Here is a 17,492-nt window from a genome sequence, read left to right on the forward strand (position 1 = left end):
GAACATAGTGGTCACTAAACACTGCATGAACATAGTGGTCACTAAACACTGCATGAACATAGTGGTCACTAAACACTGCATGAACACAGTGGTCACTAAACACTGCATGAACATAGTGGTCACTAAACACTGCATGAACATAGTGGTCACTAAACACTGCATGAACATAGTGGTCACTAAACACTGCATGAACATAGTGGTCACTAAACACTGCATGAACATAGTGGTCACTAAACACTGCATGGACATAGTGGTCACTAAACACTGCATGAACATAGTGGTCACTAAACACTGCATGGACATAGTGGTCACTAAACACTGCATGAACATAGTGGTCACTAAACACTGCATGAACATAGTGGTCACTAAACACTGCATGAACATAGTGGTCACTAAACACTGCATGAACATAGTGGTCACTAAACACTGCATGAACACAGTGGTCACTAAACACTGCATGAACATAGTGGTCACTAAACACTGCATGAACATAGTGGTCACTAAACACTGCATGAACATAGTGGTCACTAAACACTGCATGAACATAGTGGTCACTAAACACTGCATGAACATAGTGGTCACTAAACACTGCATGAACATAGTGGTCACTAAACACTGCATGAACATAGTGGTCACTAAACACTGCATGAACATAGTGGTCACTAAACACTGCATGAACATAGTGGTCACTAAACACTGCAAGAACATAGTGGTCACTAAACACTGCATGAACATAGTGGTCACTAAACACTGCATGAACATAGTGGTCACTAAACACTGCATGAACATAGTGGTCACTAAACACTGCATGAACATAGTGGTCACTAAACACTGCATGAACATAGTGGTCACTAAACACTGCATGAACATAGTGGTCACTAAACACTGCATGAACATAGTGGTCACTAAACACTGCATGAACATAGTGGTCACTAAACACTGCATGAACATAGTGGTCACTAAACACTGCATGAACACAGTGGTCACTAAACACTGCATGAACATAGTGGTCACTAAACACTGCATGAACATAGTGGTCACTAAACACTGCATGAACATAGTGGTCACTAAACACTGCATGAACATAGTGGTCACTAAACACTGCATGAACATAGTGGTCACTAAACACTGCATGAACATAGTGGTCACTAAACACTGCATGAACATAGTGGTCACTAAACACTGCATGAACATAGTGGTCACTAAACACTGCATGAACATAGCAGCAAATGCGGCAAATACGGACGCAAAATTATACTTTGAGGAAATAAAAGCATGTTTTATTGTAAGTTTATGAGCTAGAGTATGTTAAGAAGTTTATTTAGACTTATTATTTGGTTGATTTATACACGGCTCTGAATCGCTTTAAAGGCAGAGCTTTTTGTATTGGATTCAACGGGGTAGCAATACTTCCGTTCTCTCCGTGACGTCACGCGCATACGTCATCATACATACGTCATCATACATACGTCATCATACATACGTCATCATACATACGTCATCATACATACGTCATCATACATACGTCATCATACATACGTCATCATACATACGTCATCATACATAGACGTTTTCAAGCGGAAGTTTAGCGGGAAATGTAAAATGTGACTTTATAAGTTAACCGTATTGGCATGTGTTGCAATGTTGCAATGTCATCATTGATATATAAACTATCAGACTGCGTAGTAGTGGCTTTCAGTTGGCCTTTAAAGTGCAGAATAAGTCATGTGATTGATTGATTGAAACTTGTATTAGTAGATTGCACAGTACAGTACATATTCCGTACAACTGACTACTAAATGGTAACACCCCAATAAGTTTTTCCACTTGTTTAAGTCGGGGTCCACGTTAATCAATTGATGCTACAAATATATACTATCAGCATAATACACACAAGTTAATCATCAGAGTTTATACATTGAAATATTGACATTATTTACATGCAACCCTCTAGCGAAAGTTATGGAGAAGTATATCATTGTTTTTCTTTTGAAGATGGCAACGCTGTAGTGGCTGCTGGTTGCAGGAGCTCTGCGCTCTCGTGTGCTCTTCTTATTCTCTTTTCTCTTGTTTTGATGTCTTTTTTGCCTTTTGCTCGGAGCCCTGCCGGGACTGCACAACAAGGAGTGACACTTTTGTGACTTGTGCAGTCTTTTTTGGCACTTTTTTGTGCACTTTTGGACCTGCCTCAGGAGGACCTTTTGACTATGGCCGTGCTTGCACCGGGGACCGTAGTCCGCGTGGAGATGCGGAGGAAGAGCAGCGTTGGGAAGGACGATCTTCACGGAGCCTTTGCTGGATGAGTATATGTGGGACACTTGGGTCTCCCTGGATGGATTATCCCTCGACCGCACAGACTGGACATTGGCCAGATGCTAGTGGGCAGCCTAGGATGGCTTTGTTGGGTCCGTTCCTGTCTCTGGCCATGCTAAGCAGACAATAACGTGGACTACCACAGAGGCCACCTGTGGGTGTTGAGATTGTGTTTTTGTTTTGTTTTGTTGTTTGTGGTGCAATTGTATGTGCGCAATATAATTGCTGCAAATTGTTTGGCTTTTTTGTTGTTTTACTTTGTAGCTGTATGTAGAAATGGCGCCACTGAAGTGGCAGCTGGTTGCATCAGCTCTGTGATGTCATTTGTCTCTTTGATCTTTCCCTCTTGTTTTCATGTCTTCTTACCTTACTGGCTGTGTACTTTTTGAATCTGCAAGCATCACTTTCAGATGTTTTTGATGACTTACTTAACTTACTATGTGCTGGGACACACCTGTACCTGGCAGATTATAGAGCTGGCCCAGTCATGTGACAGGAGACAGCGAATGAGCGTCGTCAACGTGCAACACACACACACACACACACACACACACACACACACACACACACACACACACACACACACACACACACACACACACACACACACACACACACACACACAGCCAGCCGACAGCGATGCAGCCATGCAGGCATATCCAGTGTTGTCCAATTGTTGACTTAAAACAGGCATTGTTTTTTGGTTTTTTTTAGTAATGTTTACTGAATATTTTTGTTTGAATGATTATCCTAAATTCAAATAATTTCCACACAGGGGAATTTACTGTTTGTTGAAAATTGCTTGAGTATTTAAAACAAGATAAGAAAGAGATACAATTTGGAGATTCTTCATCTTTGCATTACAGTTTTATTTTTTTCCAAGAAAATCTTGAATATATGATTAAATGTGATTTTGGTTTTAATCTGTAACATGATTTCTTACATTTCGAAAACATTAGCCTATTTCATATTTCATTAATTGCTAATTATATCACAAACTTTAAAAAATAACTGCAGCTTCTTGCAATTTGGATTTGACTGTTAATTGGAAAGCCCTAATATTTAATTATTATTATATATAATATATAGTTATTATTATATATAATATTTAAATTACTTTTCATATTTATGTTATTTATTTTAATTTTACTTTTATTATATATTGACCATAGTAAATGTAGTATAAATGGTCTGTATTTGTCTTGTGATTCGTCTTAAATAATAACAATAGTAATAATATTTTTGACTGACAAAAAATTGCCAATAAGAAATTATTGGTATCGGTATCGGTATCGATGAAAATGCAAGAAAAAGTATCGGTATCGTATCGAATCCTAAAAGTGTGGTATCGCCCATCCCTACTCTTCAAAACAAACATTACTTCCTCTCTGGGGGGTTGAAACCAAACTAGACTGACGGCTCGACAGCCAATCAGCACTTGGTCTCATTTCAATTTTTCTCACCCTGCTACGATTGGTCGACTTAATCCCGCCTCCGAGTGATGATTGGTCAGCTTTCCCGGCTCTCTGGAAGTCATTTGAATAGCAGAGACTGACTTCAGGCTTGAAACATTCTCACATATCAGCAGAACAACCACGACGGAGCTGAGAGCTGCTGGATAAACACTTGAAATACTTCCACTAACTTTTATACACGCCGTGTGGGGATTTACATGTCAGGCTGGGAGAACACTGACAATACTACGGCCAACGAATAGTTGCTTTTCTTTGGAAGGGCTGACGTGACGCTGAGCTGCATCACATCGCAGGTAGGCTTTCAACTTCATAACTAAATGTTCTTTTTCTCACAGCTAGGCTGCTTTACAACTAAATGTTCTTTTTCTCACAGCTAGGCTGCTTTACAACTAAATGTTGTTTTCTCACAGCTAGGCTGCTTTATAACTAAATGTTCTTTTTCTCACAGCTAGGCTGCTTTACAACTAAATGTTGTTTTCTCACAGCTAGGCTGCTTTATAACTAAATGTTCTTTTTCTCACAGCTAAGCTGCTTTAGAACTAAATGTTGTTTTCTCACAGCTAGGCTGCTTTATAACTAAATGTTGTTTTCTCACAGCTAGGCTGCTTTATAACTAAATGTTGTTTTCTCACAGCTAGGCTGCTTTATAACTAAATGTTCTTTTTCTCACAGCTAGGCTGCTTTAGAACTAAATGTTCTTTTTCTCACAGCTAGGCTGCTTTAGAACTAAATGTTGTTTTCTCACAGCTAGGCTGCTTTATAACTAAATGTTGTTTTTCTCACAGCTAGGCTGCTTTATAACTAAATGTTCTTTTTCTCACAGCTAGGCTGCTTTATAACTAAATGTTGTTTTTCTCACAGCTAGGCTGCTTTATAACTAAATGTTGTTTTCTCACAGCTAGGCTGCTTTCTAACTAAATGTTGTTTTTCTCACAGCTAGGCTGCTTTATAACTAAATGTTGTTTTCTCACAGCTAGGCTGCTTTATAACTAAATGTTGTTTTCTCACAGCTAGGCTGCTTTATAACTAAATGTTGTTTTTCTCACAGCTAGGCTGCTTTAGAACTAAATGTTGTTTTCTCACAGCTAGGCTGCTTTATAACTAAATGTTGTTTTCTCACAGCTAGGCTGCTTTAGAACTAAATGTTGTTTTCTCACAGCTAGGCTGCTTTATAACTAAATGTTGTTTTCTCACAGCTAGGCTGCTTTATAACTAAATGTTGTTTTTCTCACAGCTAGGCTGCTTTATAACTAAATGTTGTTTTCTCACAGCTAGGCTGCTTTATAACTAAATGTTGTTTTCTCACAGCTAGGCTGCTTTATAACTAAATGTTGTTTTCTCACAGCTAGGCTGCTTTATAACTAAATGTTCTTTTTCTCACAGCTAGGCTGCTTTATAACTAAATGTTGTTTTTCTCACAGCTAGGCTGCTTTTTAACTAAATGTTGTTTTTCTCACAGCTTGGCTGCTTTCTAACTAAATGTTATTTTTCTCACAGCTAGGCTGCTTTATAACTAAATGTTGTTTTCTCACAGTTAGGCTGCTTTATAACTAAATGTTGTTTTTCTCACAGCTAGGCTGCTTTATAACTAAATGTTGTTTTCTCACAGCTAGGCTGCTTTATAACTAAATGTTGTTTTTCTCACAGCTAGGCTGCTTTCTAACTAAATGTTCTTTTTCTCACAGCTAGAATGCTTTATAACTAAATGTTTGTTTTCAGTTCATTTTGCTGCTAAATATGTCAACCGACTATTCAACGTAATTTCAAATGTGTTACATAACCTTGTGTACTTGTGGTAAACCGCCTTCTGTTTCATCCAGTTGTCCCATTTGTTGTTATTTGCTTCCCCCTGTGACCAGTCTAGAATTAAACTTGTTGTTATTTGTGACCAGTCTAGAATTAAACTTGTTGTTATTTGTGACCAGTCTAGAATTAAACTTGTTGTTATTTGTGACCAGTCTAGAATTAAACTTGTTGTTATTTGTGACCAGTCTAGAATTAGGCTAGTTGGTGCACACAAACAAACAAACAATCGTGCTTCCCCCTGTGAGCAGTCTATAATTAGGCTAGTGGGTGCACAAAAAAACAAACAAACAAACAAACATGGCTGACCAGCACCTGTGGTTGCACAGCATGGCTTTTTCTCACAGTCAGCCCTTGACTTGAGTGTGTTCTGACTCACTCACAAGCCCATAATGTGGACCAGGCATGGTGCCCTGTGTGTGTGTGTGTGTGTGTGTGTGTGTGTGTGTGTGTGTGTGTGTGTGTGTGTGTGTGTGTGTGTGTGTGTGTGTGTGTGTGTGTGTGTGTGTGTGTGTGTGTGTGTGTGTGTGTGTGTGTGTGTGTGTGTGTGTGTGTGTGTGTGTGTGTGTGTGTGTGTGTGAGAGAGAGAGTAACAGATTGTGTGTGCCTGCAGGGAAAAGAAATGGGGTGAATACATAAAGTGTGTGTACTCCAGGCCAAGCATTCCACAAAAAACACATAAAAGGCTTTCTCCATCCCACTTATTTCGGATTCAGCCTACCTTATCATGCTGCTTGGAAACCCTAAAATTATACCCTTAAACACTTTAATAATTTACTTTAAGGCAGCCCTGAAGCATCCCTCAGTGCACCACCTGGGCTAAAAATAATCCACAGCTTTCACCTGTGAAAGTGACACATCCACATCATGTTTTGTAGTATGCAATGCATGCTGATGTTTGTCATATTTTAGGACAACATAACGTGAGTGAGAGGGTGCAAAGCTTAGGTTTGTTATATCCCCTTAGGGGGCTGATAATGTGCCTTTATCCCCCCTGACTCTAGGTTAATACTGTACTAGCCTACCAGATCATTCAGGGAAGTGTGTGTGTGTGTGTGTGTGTGTGTGTGTGTGTGTGTGTGTGTGTGTGTGTGTGTGTGTGTGTGTGTGTGTGTGTGTGTGTGTGTGTGTGTGTGTGTGTGTGTGTGTGTGTGTGTGTGTGTGTGTGTGTGTGTGTGTGTGTGTGTGTGTGGCCCACACAAAGAAGTGCATGGGTGTGTTACCACAGCAAAAGAAGGAATAGCATGTTCAGTCAGAATAAGTTGGGTGGTCGGTTTGTCTGTAGTCTGTTTTTGGCTGGTTGGGTCAGGTGATGTCAGCAGTGCAACTGTGGTACGAATGTTAGACGTCAGAAAAGGTGATGTCAGCAGTGCAACTGTGGTACGAATGTTAGACGTCAGAAAAGGTGATGTCAGCAGTGCAACTGTGGTACGAATGTTAGACGTCAGAAAAGGTGATGTCAGCAGTGCAACTGTGGTACGAATGTTAGACTTCAGAAAAGGTGATGTCAGCAGTGCAACTGTGGTACGAATGTTAGACGTCAGAAAAGGTGATGTCAGCAGTGCAACTGTGGTACGAATGTTAGACGTCAGAAAAGGTCTGGGCTACATAAGATTTGTGCATAGATGAGGATGGCACAATAGACAATATTAATCACTTCATGGTATACTTTCTATAAAAGTGGTGGTGGAGAACAGAAGTCAAATGTTGAAAACATGATGTTGTATGTTCTGTTTTTGTTAGTTTACATAGGTAGTGTTGACAACACACAAAGGAGGTAATGATGGTGTATTGATATAGTTCCACAAGAGAAAATAATGCAATATTGAACTATTGTGTTTCAAAATAAACACTATAAAAACACCAGTTTCCTTGACTGTGTAAGGCCATTTTAGCCAATCAGATGCACAAAGAAAGGCACAAATGGAAAAGGCAATACTACTAAGAAGGTGTTAAATATAAACAGAACATTATTATCTATGTGTACTGAGTCTAATGAGATAATACTCAAATGTGGCTAAACCCAAACTATGGAGTACTCATGAGTATGGACTTTTCCCCTTCATTCCTCAATTTTGCATTGGCAGGCAAGGTTGATAAATGGAGTGATTTGTGTGCAGCTCCACAGTCTGTTATGTAAAGGTTAGTCGCTTTGAAGAAACCATGCGATATGCTTGGACTTTAACCTTGTTTATAGCTGCTAATACAGCTGACCATAAAGGCTTTTGCCTCAAGAAAAACAAGCCTTCTCTTGGTTATGCAGCCTAATAGTGCCGTAGTACAGTACATGAGGTACAAAGTGGAACAAAGATAGCATTTCATTCCACTTGGCCGCACTGTGAGAAATAAAAGACATGCTTGTTTTGATAAGTCATGCACAACCTTTCTCTAAGTTGTACTTTTACATAGACTCCGCATTAATTGGGTTACCACTTCACCCAACAGACAGTGTGGTCAGCATAGTGTGGACCTCCTCCAAGCCCAACAATCTTATATTGTTTGATGATTATTTCCTTGTATCGCAATATGAAAAATGTAAGACACATTTGGATCTGCACCAATATTGCCCCACCCATGCTCAAAGTTTGTGAAGCAAATGTGTGTAATCTTGTATACTAATAGACAAGAGTGATGAGAACATAGAAGATATAGTTATTTAATACTCAAGTAAGCGTACAAAACAATATTGTTATGTAACAGGTTTACAGCACAGACCAGTTACTGGGTCATGTACTGTAAATGTTGACTCTGGTTAGCTGGCTTCCAATAAGTGCAATTGTACAGTCGCATGGCCAAAGCAGCTGCTTATACTTAACGTCATAAAGCCACTAAATTGTAGGCTGAACTTTGCTCCTCACTGTGTGTGCTTGCCATATCTGCCTGGATCAGTAAATGACTTTCGATAGGCTCATTTTTTCAATTGCGGTCAACACAAATGCTCATTTGTTCATGGCCATTTAGCAAATAGAAGTGTGGCTGTGACAGTTCACAAGGTCAATGGAGATGATATACGTAAGTAGGATAATAAAAGTTCACAGATTTATTGCCGGACTTTGTGTGATGTAAAACCGATGCGGCCTGACGGTAGCTAGTGTGTGAAAGCTGCTTTGTGTATGTGATCTGCTCTGATCTCTTCCTGTGCTTTTTTGTGCAATTGTTAACACCAGATAATACCTCCATTGTCATAGACCACCCCTCTTCATCCTCCATCCCCCAACTCCTTACATAGTAGAACTTTCATCGAGTGATTTGGACAAGGGCCTGAGACTAACAACGGTGATGTCTGGCTGACACAAACGGAGTTACAAAATCTACAATTGTGCATTTTTTCAGAAATACAAATGAACTTTTTAACGTTTCTTTTGTTGTTTCTTTTTGTAAATGGTAGATGGGTTATACTGTACTTTTCTACCTTCAAGGTACTCAAAGCACTTTGACACTATTTCCACATTCACACACTGATGGCGGCAGCTGCCACGCGATGCCCTCACCACCAGGTTGTTGTGTAACCGTACACTTAACCATCCCTACCCAAAATCAGCCGCGTGTTGAAATTAGGGCTGGGCGATATGGCCAAAAAATGATCACAACTAATTTTTTTATTGATTATTCAATCTCGATTAATATAAAAAAAAAAGAATGTATATTGTTTTGGAGCTTCTGCACTAAAACTAAATAAAGTAGATATTTGTTTATCATTGTATTAACATGCTACGAAAATAACAAAACAGATGACCGTCATCAATCACGATGATATAATTGCCCGGGCCTAGTTGAAACCACTAGGTTGTGTTGTGGTCTTTCTTGGTTTAGATCCATTAGGAGATGACATCAGCCTGCAGTCACTAACCTTAGGATGAACTGCTTACACTTTGACTTGTTGTCTGTAGAGATTTGAACAAAAAAACTGCTTTCTGATTACAGGGTAAATGCACTTGAAATGTTTAGATGAACATACATGAGTTGTGGTTTTTAGTTGGGCCATTTATTGTATTTTTATTCCCACATTAAACTACTTTTCAAAGTCTGTAGTTTTTTAGGGTTTACAGTCCGGAGAATGCAGACTTGAAATTATGCTCCCAATGTCATCATTAAGTTGTTCAACCTGCAATTTAGAGTAAGATTTCAAGCTGCATTATGGAAGTCGTAACTTTCACAGGGGTGAACTTTTCAGGGAATCTGCCAAATGCTCTTTTTTCCCTCTCACAAAGACAGTCAGTGCAAACAGAAAGCCAATCATATGCATTGGATTGTTCTGTGGAATTGACCGCCACTCTTAGGCTTTTCCAGATGCCGCATTGTAATATGAGCAAGTTAAAGCCACAGTAATCTTTTAACGGAGTTAGGAGGAAGGCAGACCATAGAGTTCACCAGACAAACTGCCGCTTCACTGGCTGGCACTGGCATGGCGCCAAATGTGTGTGCGTGTGTGTTGAGTCTGTGATGGACAAACAAAAGCCGGCTGGATTCCTGCAAGCTTTTCTTTTCTGACACAGTGCATATGCACATCAGTGTTTGAAGTGTGTGTGTGTGTGTGTGTGTGTGTGTGTGTGTGTGTGTGTGTGTGTGTGTGTGTGTGTGTGTGTGTGTGTGTGTGTGTGTGTGTGTGTGTGTGTGTGTGTGTGTGTGTGTGTGTGTGTGTGTGTGTGTGTGTGTGTGTGTGTGTGTGTGTGTGTGATTTACACTGGCATATGGTCTTGAAACAGGATGAAGATGGCTCCAGAGTTAAAGCATACCTTGGTGGGGATCTGGGATCAGCTTACCTTTCTCAAATCCAATTATCTTCACCATTAAGACAATAAAATCACTGCTGTCCTAGCATCTGTCTCAACAGCTTGTTGGGTTTTACCCCTTCATGATTGAACAGAGCGACTAAAAGTGCAATTGCAGCACAAAACATGTTTAAAAAGCTGAGTGACTTTCTACAAGGGCTTCACCAACTTCAGGAATGCACAAAGGAGGGCCACAATTATGCAACTCTAAGCGTAATTACGCTAACACTTCTGAATCTCTGCCTGGAGGGATCAGGTTTCATGATATTTGCACAACCTGCGAGTGCTGCTTAAAGATTGACCACATTCCAAGCACACGGTATAGTCAACCAGCGGCACAAAAACAGAGGAGCGTACGCTTGTGTTTTTAGGAAATTGCTACAAAAAATGTTAGTCTCCCAAATTTTGAACTGAACTCGAGGGCCAGTATGGTCTTATTTCCGGTCTGAATTGGGCCCCTTGGCCATCAGTTGAAAGCCCCGCTTTAAAGTAATACCCATATTGCACACATATTGTTCACTAAATAGATAACACTATATACAGATTACAGTACAGTGGTGTGTTTATAGAATCTTTTGGTTGTGAGTAGAAATGACCTGTGGTAGCTCTCCCTTCTGCTATGTGGATATTAGTGTTGGGAATCTTTGGCCATCGCACGACTCGATTACCATTACAATTCAGGAGCTACAATTCGATTAAACATCGATTATTGACGCATCTTTAATTTATGTATATTGATGCAGTTTTATATTTCTTCTCGTTTCACAAAACAACGTTTATTACTGGCAACTTTTAAAAACAGTGCATTTGTAATAGGAAATGTCCATCACATTTATTAAATTCATGGAAATGTGTGCAAAACTGGAACATGAGTGCCTTATAATGAAGGAGCTGGTTGGACCTCTCAGTGAGGTGGCGCACTGCAGTCAGACACATTTTACAACTGTCTGCATACACCCTGGACACACTAGGGACCATTTAGTGTTGACAATCAACCTATCCCCAGGTGCATGTCTTTGGAGGTGGGAGGGGCCTATCCCCAGGTGCATGTCTTTGGAGGTGGGAGGGGCCTATCCCCAGGTGCATGTCTTTGGAGGTGGGAGGGGCCTATCCCCAGGTGCATGTCTTTGGAGGTGGGAGGGGCCTATCCCCAGGTGCATGTCTTTGGAGGTGGGAGGAAGCCGGAGTAGAACCCACGCAGTCGTGGGGAGAACATGCAAACTCCACACAGAAAGACCCTGAGCCTAGGGGATCGAACCCAGACCCTTTGTATTGTAAGGCACATACACTAACCCCTGGTCCACGTGCTGCCCAATCTAAATATTAAATACACGTAAATAATAGTCCGTTTACAGCGGAGCCAATGGGAGCTCCACTATTTCGCCCATAAAATAGGATAAATAAGCATTCAAAAAGCCCTAACAACACTCCATTTATACTTCATGACTTGAATATTAACAAGTATTAGTGATATTGTTGTTATAAGCACAGACAACCTATTTAGAGCGGCGACGTGATCACAAGCTTGTGTGTCTATGTTTACATCATCGAGTGGTCTGCTGCTTCCTTGCTGCCTGTTTCTAGATCATAAATCATGCATCTCACCTGAAGTCTGAGTAGCTATTCCAACAAGTTGGTACACTTTGACAGCCATATAGGACCCAAAACTGGCGAGTACGACACGGAAAAGACGTTTGGTCATATCGTCATGGCTTTCATAATGATTGTGAACTATAGGCACAATAAAATAAAAAAATGCAGTTCCCCTTTAAGGTTTGGCAGTTTCAAATTGCCTAATTTCCTGACTGAACTTGTGCAGTTTACCTCAGCTGTAAGGTGCTTGAAAAGATTGATAAATGATCTTGAAAGAATTTGGAAATGCTGAATGTACCGTAAAAAGATGTGAAAAATAAGCGTTTCCTATTTATTTTGTTATTTCCCCAGGTGATTATGCCTCCCACAACCCCGCCATACGCCGGAAAGTTCAGCACTTGTGGCCTTTACAGCAACAACAACAACTACCCACAGCCTCACAGCCCTTATCATCACGGCACCTGTGCAAAGCCCACCAAGGAAAACAAGGTCTACAAGGGTGCATACCCTGTGGCGGAGAACCCGTACGACATACCGCAGGCTCCCAGCACGTATTGTGGCGTACATGTGGACTCTGTGAGCATGAAGGAGCATCATTACAACAGCAGGGGTTCTGCTTTGGACAAGCTGTACGCCAGCGTGCAGCCTCACAGCACTTCCTGTCCCGCACGCATGCACCGGCAAACCAGCAGCGGCAGCGAGCAGTCCTGTCGGAGCAACCCCGCCGCAAAAAGTCGGCTTTACGGACACGGCGTCACTGCTAGTTATGGGGAAATGTGTTACCATGACAACAGTTTGGTTTCAGCATCTCTTGAGGCGCTGATCCAGCATTTGGTTCCTACAGTAGATTACTACCCCGATGTAAGTTGCATGCACGTTTTGTTTTGGTGTCTGTAAATGTAACCTTGTTGTTCATCAGCGATCCTACGTCTTTACCTTCCTGCTGAGTTCACGCCTCTTCCTGCACCCCTACGAGCTTATGACACGAGTTTGTCACCTATGTGTGGAGCAGCAGCGCTGTGGAGACGCCCTGCTGGACAAGGTAGGTGGATGGTGAAAAGTCACACCCACACAATGTTGTTCATATGTGCTTTTTTTTCTTACCATGTAATCACATTTTGATGTCCCCACAAGATGATGATGCATTCCCACTGCACGCACACAGTTGGCTTCACTTGCTCCCACACATGCATACGCATTATTTTGCCAGGAGACATTTACCATCTCATAAGCAAAGAATAAAAAGGGCTTCTCAATGCCTGTGGGTAAAACACATTTAAAAAGCAATCATCACATGTATAAGGACCAATTACTTACAGGCGCTTTAAGCTCACATAGTTTGATTAACTTAAAGGTTAAAGGACAAAGTAGAAACATGTAGATAAGACATATCTATTACCACATAGTCAGAAAACATTCTCATTATGCTTTACATGGGATTTTTGTTCAGATACGTTTCTGTGAAGTGGCGCCAAAGCTGGTTCAGCTGCTGACCGAATGGACAGAGACCTTCCCGTATGACTTCCGGGATGAGCGGATGATGCGTTGTCTCAAGGACATGACGCACCATGTGGCCAGAGGAGACGAGGTTAGTGGCATATTTTTTACACTACTTTTATTCTATATATCACTAACTACATTCCCCAATCAGTCCTTTACATGGCGCTAATATGCCCCATTCAGTCTGTTAGATGGCACTTCCATGGCCCATTCAGTCCGTTATGGCACTAATGTGCCCCATTCAGTCCGTTAGATGGTGCCAACATGCCACATTTTGTCCACTGGATGGCGCTAACATGCCTTATAAATAGCTTTACATGGCACTAATATGCCCCATACAGTCCGTTAGATGTCACTTCCATGGCCCATTCAGTCCGTTAAATGGCACTAATGTGCCCCATTCAGTCGGATAGATGATGCTAACATGCCACATTTTGTCCACTATATGGCGCTAACATGCCTTTATAGATAACTTTACATGGCGCTAATATGCCCCATACAGTCCGTTAGATGGCACTTCCATGGACCATTCAGTCCGTTAAATGGCACTAATGTGCCCCATTCAGTCGGATAGATGATGCTAACATGCCACATTTTGTCCACTATATGGCGCTAACATGCCTTATAAATAGCTTTACATGGCACTAATATGCCCCATACAGTCCGTTAGATGGCACTTCCATGGACCATTCAGTCCGTTAAATGGCACTAATGTGCCCCATTCAGTCGGATAGATGATGCTAACATGCCACATTTTGTCCACTAGATGTCAAGTCAAGTCAACTTTATTTATATAGCACATTTTCAACAACTTTTTAGATTGCACCAAAGTGCTTTACAGGTTAAAAAAGCATGGAGCAAACAAAAAAAAAAACAAAAAAAAAAACCAACAACAAAAAAAAAACAAAAAACAAAAAATAAAAAAAATAAAAAAAACAACTAAGCAAAACAAAACAAAAAAAAACAAACAAAGAACATAAACAATGAGTGTGCTAAACAAGATAATGCAAATGCAATACGGTAAAAGGTATATGGCGCTAACATGCCTTTATAGATAACTTTACATGGCGCTAATATGCCCCATACAGTCCGTTAGATGGCACTTCCATGGCCCATTCAGTCTGTTAGATAGTGCCAACGTGCCACATTTTGTCCACTAAATGGCGCTAATATGCCCCATACAGTCCGTTAGATGGCACTTCCATGGCCCATTCAGTCTGTTAGATGGCACTAATATGCCCCATTCAGTCTGTTAGATAGTGCCAACATGCCACATTTTGTCCACTAAATGGCGCTAATATGCCCCATACAGTCTGTTAGATGGCACTTCCATGGCCCATTCAGTCTGTTAGATGGCACTAATATGCCCCATTCAGTCTGTTAGATAGTGCCAACATGCCACATTTTGTCCACTAGATGGCGCTAATGTGCCCCATACAGTCCGTTAGATGGCACTTCCATGGCCCATTCAGTCCGTTAGATGGCACTAATATGCCCCATTCAGTCTGTTAGACAGTGCCAACATGCCACATTCTGTCCACTAGATGGCGCTAACGTGCCTTATCAATTACTTTAGATGGCACTAATATGCCCAATTCAGCTTATTAGATGCCGCTAACTGCCCCATTGAGGTTGTTCAATGGCTGCCTCATTCTGTCCACTAGATGGCACTAGCTTTTTTAGATTACACTCATTTAATCCTTTTTATTTGTTTTCTGTCCTCAGTACTCATGGCGAGCCATGCAGCAGATGACCCAGCGCCTCATCAAACGCCTGTCGGCTCTGGGCCAATACGAAGAGGCGACAGCTGCGCTAAAGTCTGTGGCGTCTGAGCGTCCCGCCTCCCTGAAGAGCAAGCGGGAATCTGCACAAAGAATGGACATACTTGGCGTATGCGATGACCCCTTCGTCCTCGCCCAGCAGCTCACGCACATTGAACTAGTAAGCACATATTTGTGTATTTTGGGATGTTTGGTGTCTTGTTAAGTTGATTTGCAGTTGCACATTAACAGAACCTTGTTTGAACCAAAGTAAATCTGTGGTTACGCTGGTGTACAAAGACAACATTGATAAACTTCAACGAAAGCTTTTATTTCATTTGGCTCTCTTAGTGAGCCATAAAGCTGAGCATAATGTTTATTTACATTTTCTGTGAAAGCAAAATGCTTTGAGTCATGGCTTTTTTTGTGGCATTTTGAACAGCTTGTGTGTCTGTGTGTGTCTGTGTGTGTGCATGCAGATTTGCTTCTCCTTTCATTACAATCTCAACACACCCTCCACATAAAGATTGTCCTTCATCACTAGATCTTCCGTATGTTATTACTGTTGTTGATCGTCCTGTCTTCCCCTCACAGGACAGGCTGAGTTTTATAGGGCCTGAGGAATTCATTCAGACATTCGCCATGAAGGACCCTCTGGAGAACCACAAGGTAGGTATGCTGTTACGGTTATTACGTCTCTGTGTGTCTGGATTTACCCTCAATCAAAACCAAATGTAATTTACCTGAGGGCGCTGGATATGGAGTCTCGATATTCACTACAGAATCATATTTGAGCCAAGTCTTTGCTTACCTAGATTTGTAAATGGATTCTACCAGTAGAAATACTGATTCTGAGCTATGGTGGTCGTTACCACAACAGAATTAAACATTAAAATAACATATTGTCACACTGTTAAGATCCCTTGGAGATGGTCAGATACTCAATAAACTCAACCAAGTCCTGCTCCTCTCTCTAATTCTAGGTCATTGGGCACTGTAAAAATCATTTTGTCCACTGTATCAAAAACTGTCATGAATTATTGAAGGCTGTAATTACCCAACCTCAAATATTCCACTCTGTAACTTATTTTTAGAAATATTGCATATTATTGTATAACTGTTTTGTACAAATAGTCCATGAAAAATAATAAACGAGGCTGCTTCTCTTTCCTCGGCTGAAGGTGTTTTGAACACAGCCCATTTCCAACCAGAAAAACAGCCACAAAAAATGTTACATATTCAACTTTTTTCTCTTGTCCCCACATTTCTTGGAATTGATGGCGTATGAGAGACGGATGACCAGCTTTTGTGTGCCTTGTTAACACGCTCCTTGGCAGAGAATGACAAATTGTCATACAAAGGGGAAATGTGCGGGGAGTAAAAGGAGTGTAGATGATGTAGAAAAAGTGCACTTCTCCTTTAAGTCTTAATGATTGATTACAAGAATGATATTGCAGTTAAAACAAGTTTTGATTTGATAACTTCCAGTTGAAACAAAAGTTTGTCAAGTTTAACTTTGGGATCATCACTTTCATAGAAGCTGCTTTTATAGCCAATCATGGCACCCACCTGTTCCCAATTAGCCTGTTCACCTGTGGGATGTTCCAAATAAGTCTTTGATGAGCATTCCTCAACTTTCTCAGTTTTTTTGCTACTAGTGCCAGCTTTTGTGCTAGCAAAACTAGCTTTTGCCTGCTCAGTGGCCTTGTGGGTAGAGTGTCCGCCCTGAGATGGGGAGGTCGTGAGTTCAAAGCCCGGCCCAGTCATACCAAAGACTATAAAAATGGGAGCCATGCTTGACACTCAGCATCAAGGGTTGAAATTGGGGGTTAAATCACCAAAAATGATTCCCGGGCGCGGCCACTGCTGCTGCTCACTGCTCTACTCACCTCCCAGGGGGTGATCAAGGGTGATGGGTCAAATGCAGAGCATAATTTCACCACACCTAGTGTGTGTGTGTGACAATCATTGCTACTTTAACTTTTTTGAAACATGTTGCAGGCATCAAATTCCAAATGAGCTAATATTTGCAAAAAAAATAACAAAGTTTTCCAGTTGGAACGTGAAATATCTTGTCTTTGCAGACTATTCAATTAAATAGAAGTTGATTGTAGTCTCTTTTCATTCACCATTTACACAACTTCACTGCTTTTGTACTTTGTAACACTTACCATCCGTAGTAGTTGTTGTTGCTTTTTGTGTGTGTGTTGTTGCGCTGTCAGTTTTGTGTTTGCACTGTGTTTGTAGTCATTGGTTTGTCTGCTGTGTTTGTAGTC

At 41.0% G+C, this 17,492-nt stretch overlaps 1 protein-coding gene across 1 annotated transcript in view; it reads left to right on the forward strand.

Annotated features, from left to right (window-relative positions):
- The first annotated feature begins 3,867 nt into the window (after positions 1-3,867).
- The window catches only part of LOC133638800 (ras-GEF domain-containing family member 1B-B-like), a 36,008-nt gene continuing 22,383 nt past the window's right edge, over positions 3,868-17,492 (forward strand). The window contains exons 1-6 of the mRNA XM_062031759.1: positions 3,868-4,081; positions 12,308-12,817; positions 12,876-12,998; positions 13,407-13,544; positions 15,182-15,397; positions 15,811-15,885. Of these exons, the coding sequence (XP_061887743.1) occupies positions 12,314-12,817; positions 12,876-12,998; positions 13,407-13,544; positions 15,182-15,397; positions 15,811-15,885 (1,056 nt within the window). The 5' untranslated portion in view covers positions 3,868-4,081; positions 12,308-12,313. The remainder of the gene's footprint in view (positions 4,082-12,307; positions 12,818-12,875; positions 12,999-13,406; positions 13,545-15,181; positions 15,398-15,810; positions 15,886-17,492) is intronic.

This window comes from Entelurus aequoreus, linkage group LG21 (assembly GCF_033978785.1).
Source record: "Entelurus aequoreus isolate RoL-2023_Sb linkage group LG21, RoL_Eaeq_v1.1, whole genome shotgun sequence".
Taxonomy (NCBI): domain Eukaryota; kingdom Metazoa; phylum Chordata; class Actinopteri; order Syngnathiformes; family Syngnathidae; genus Entelurus; species Entelurus aequoreus.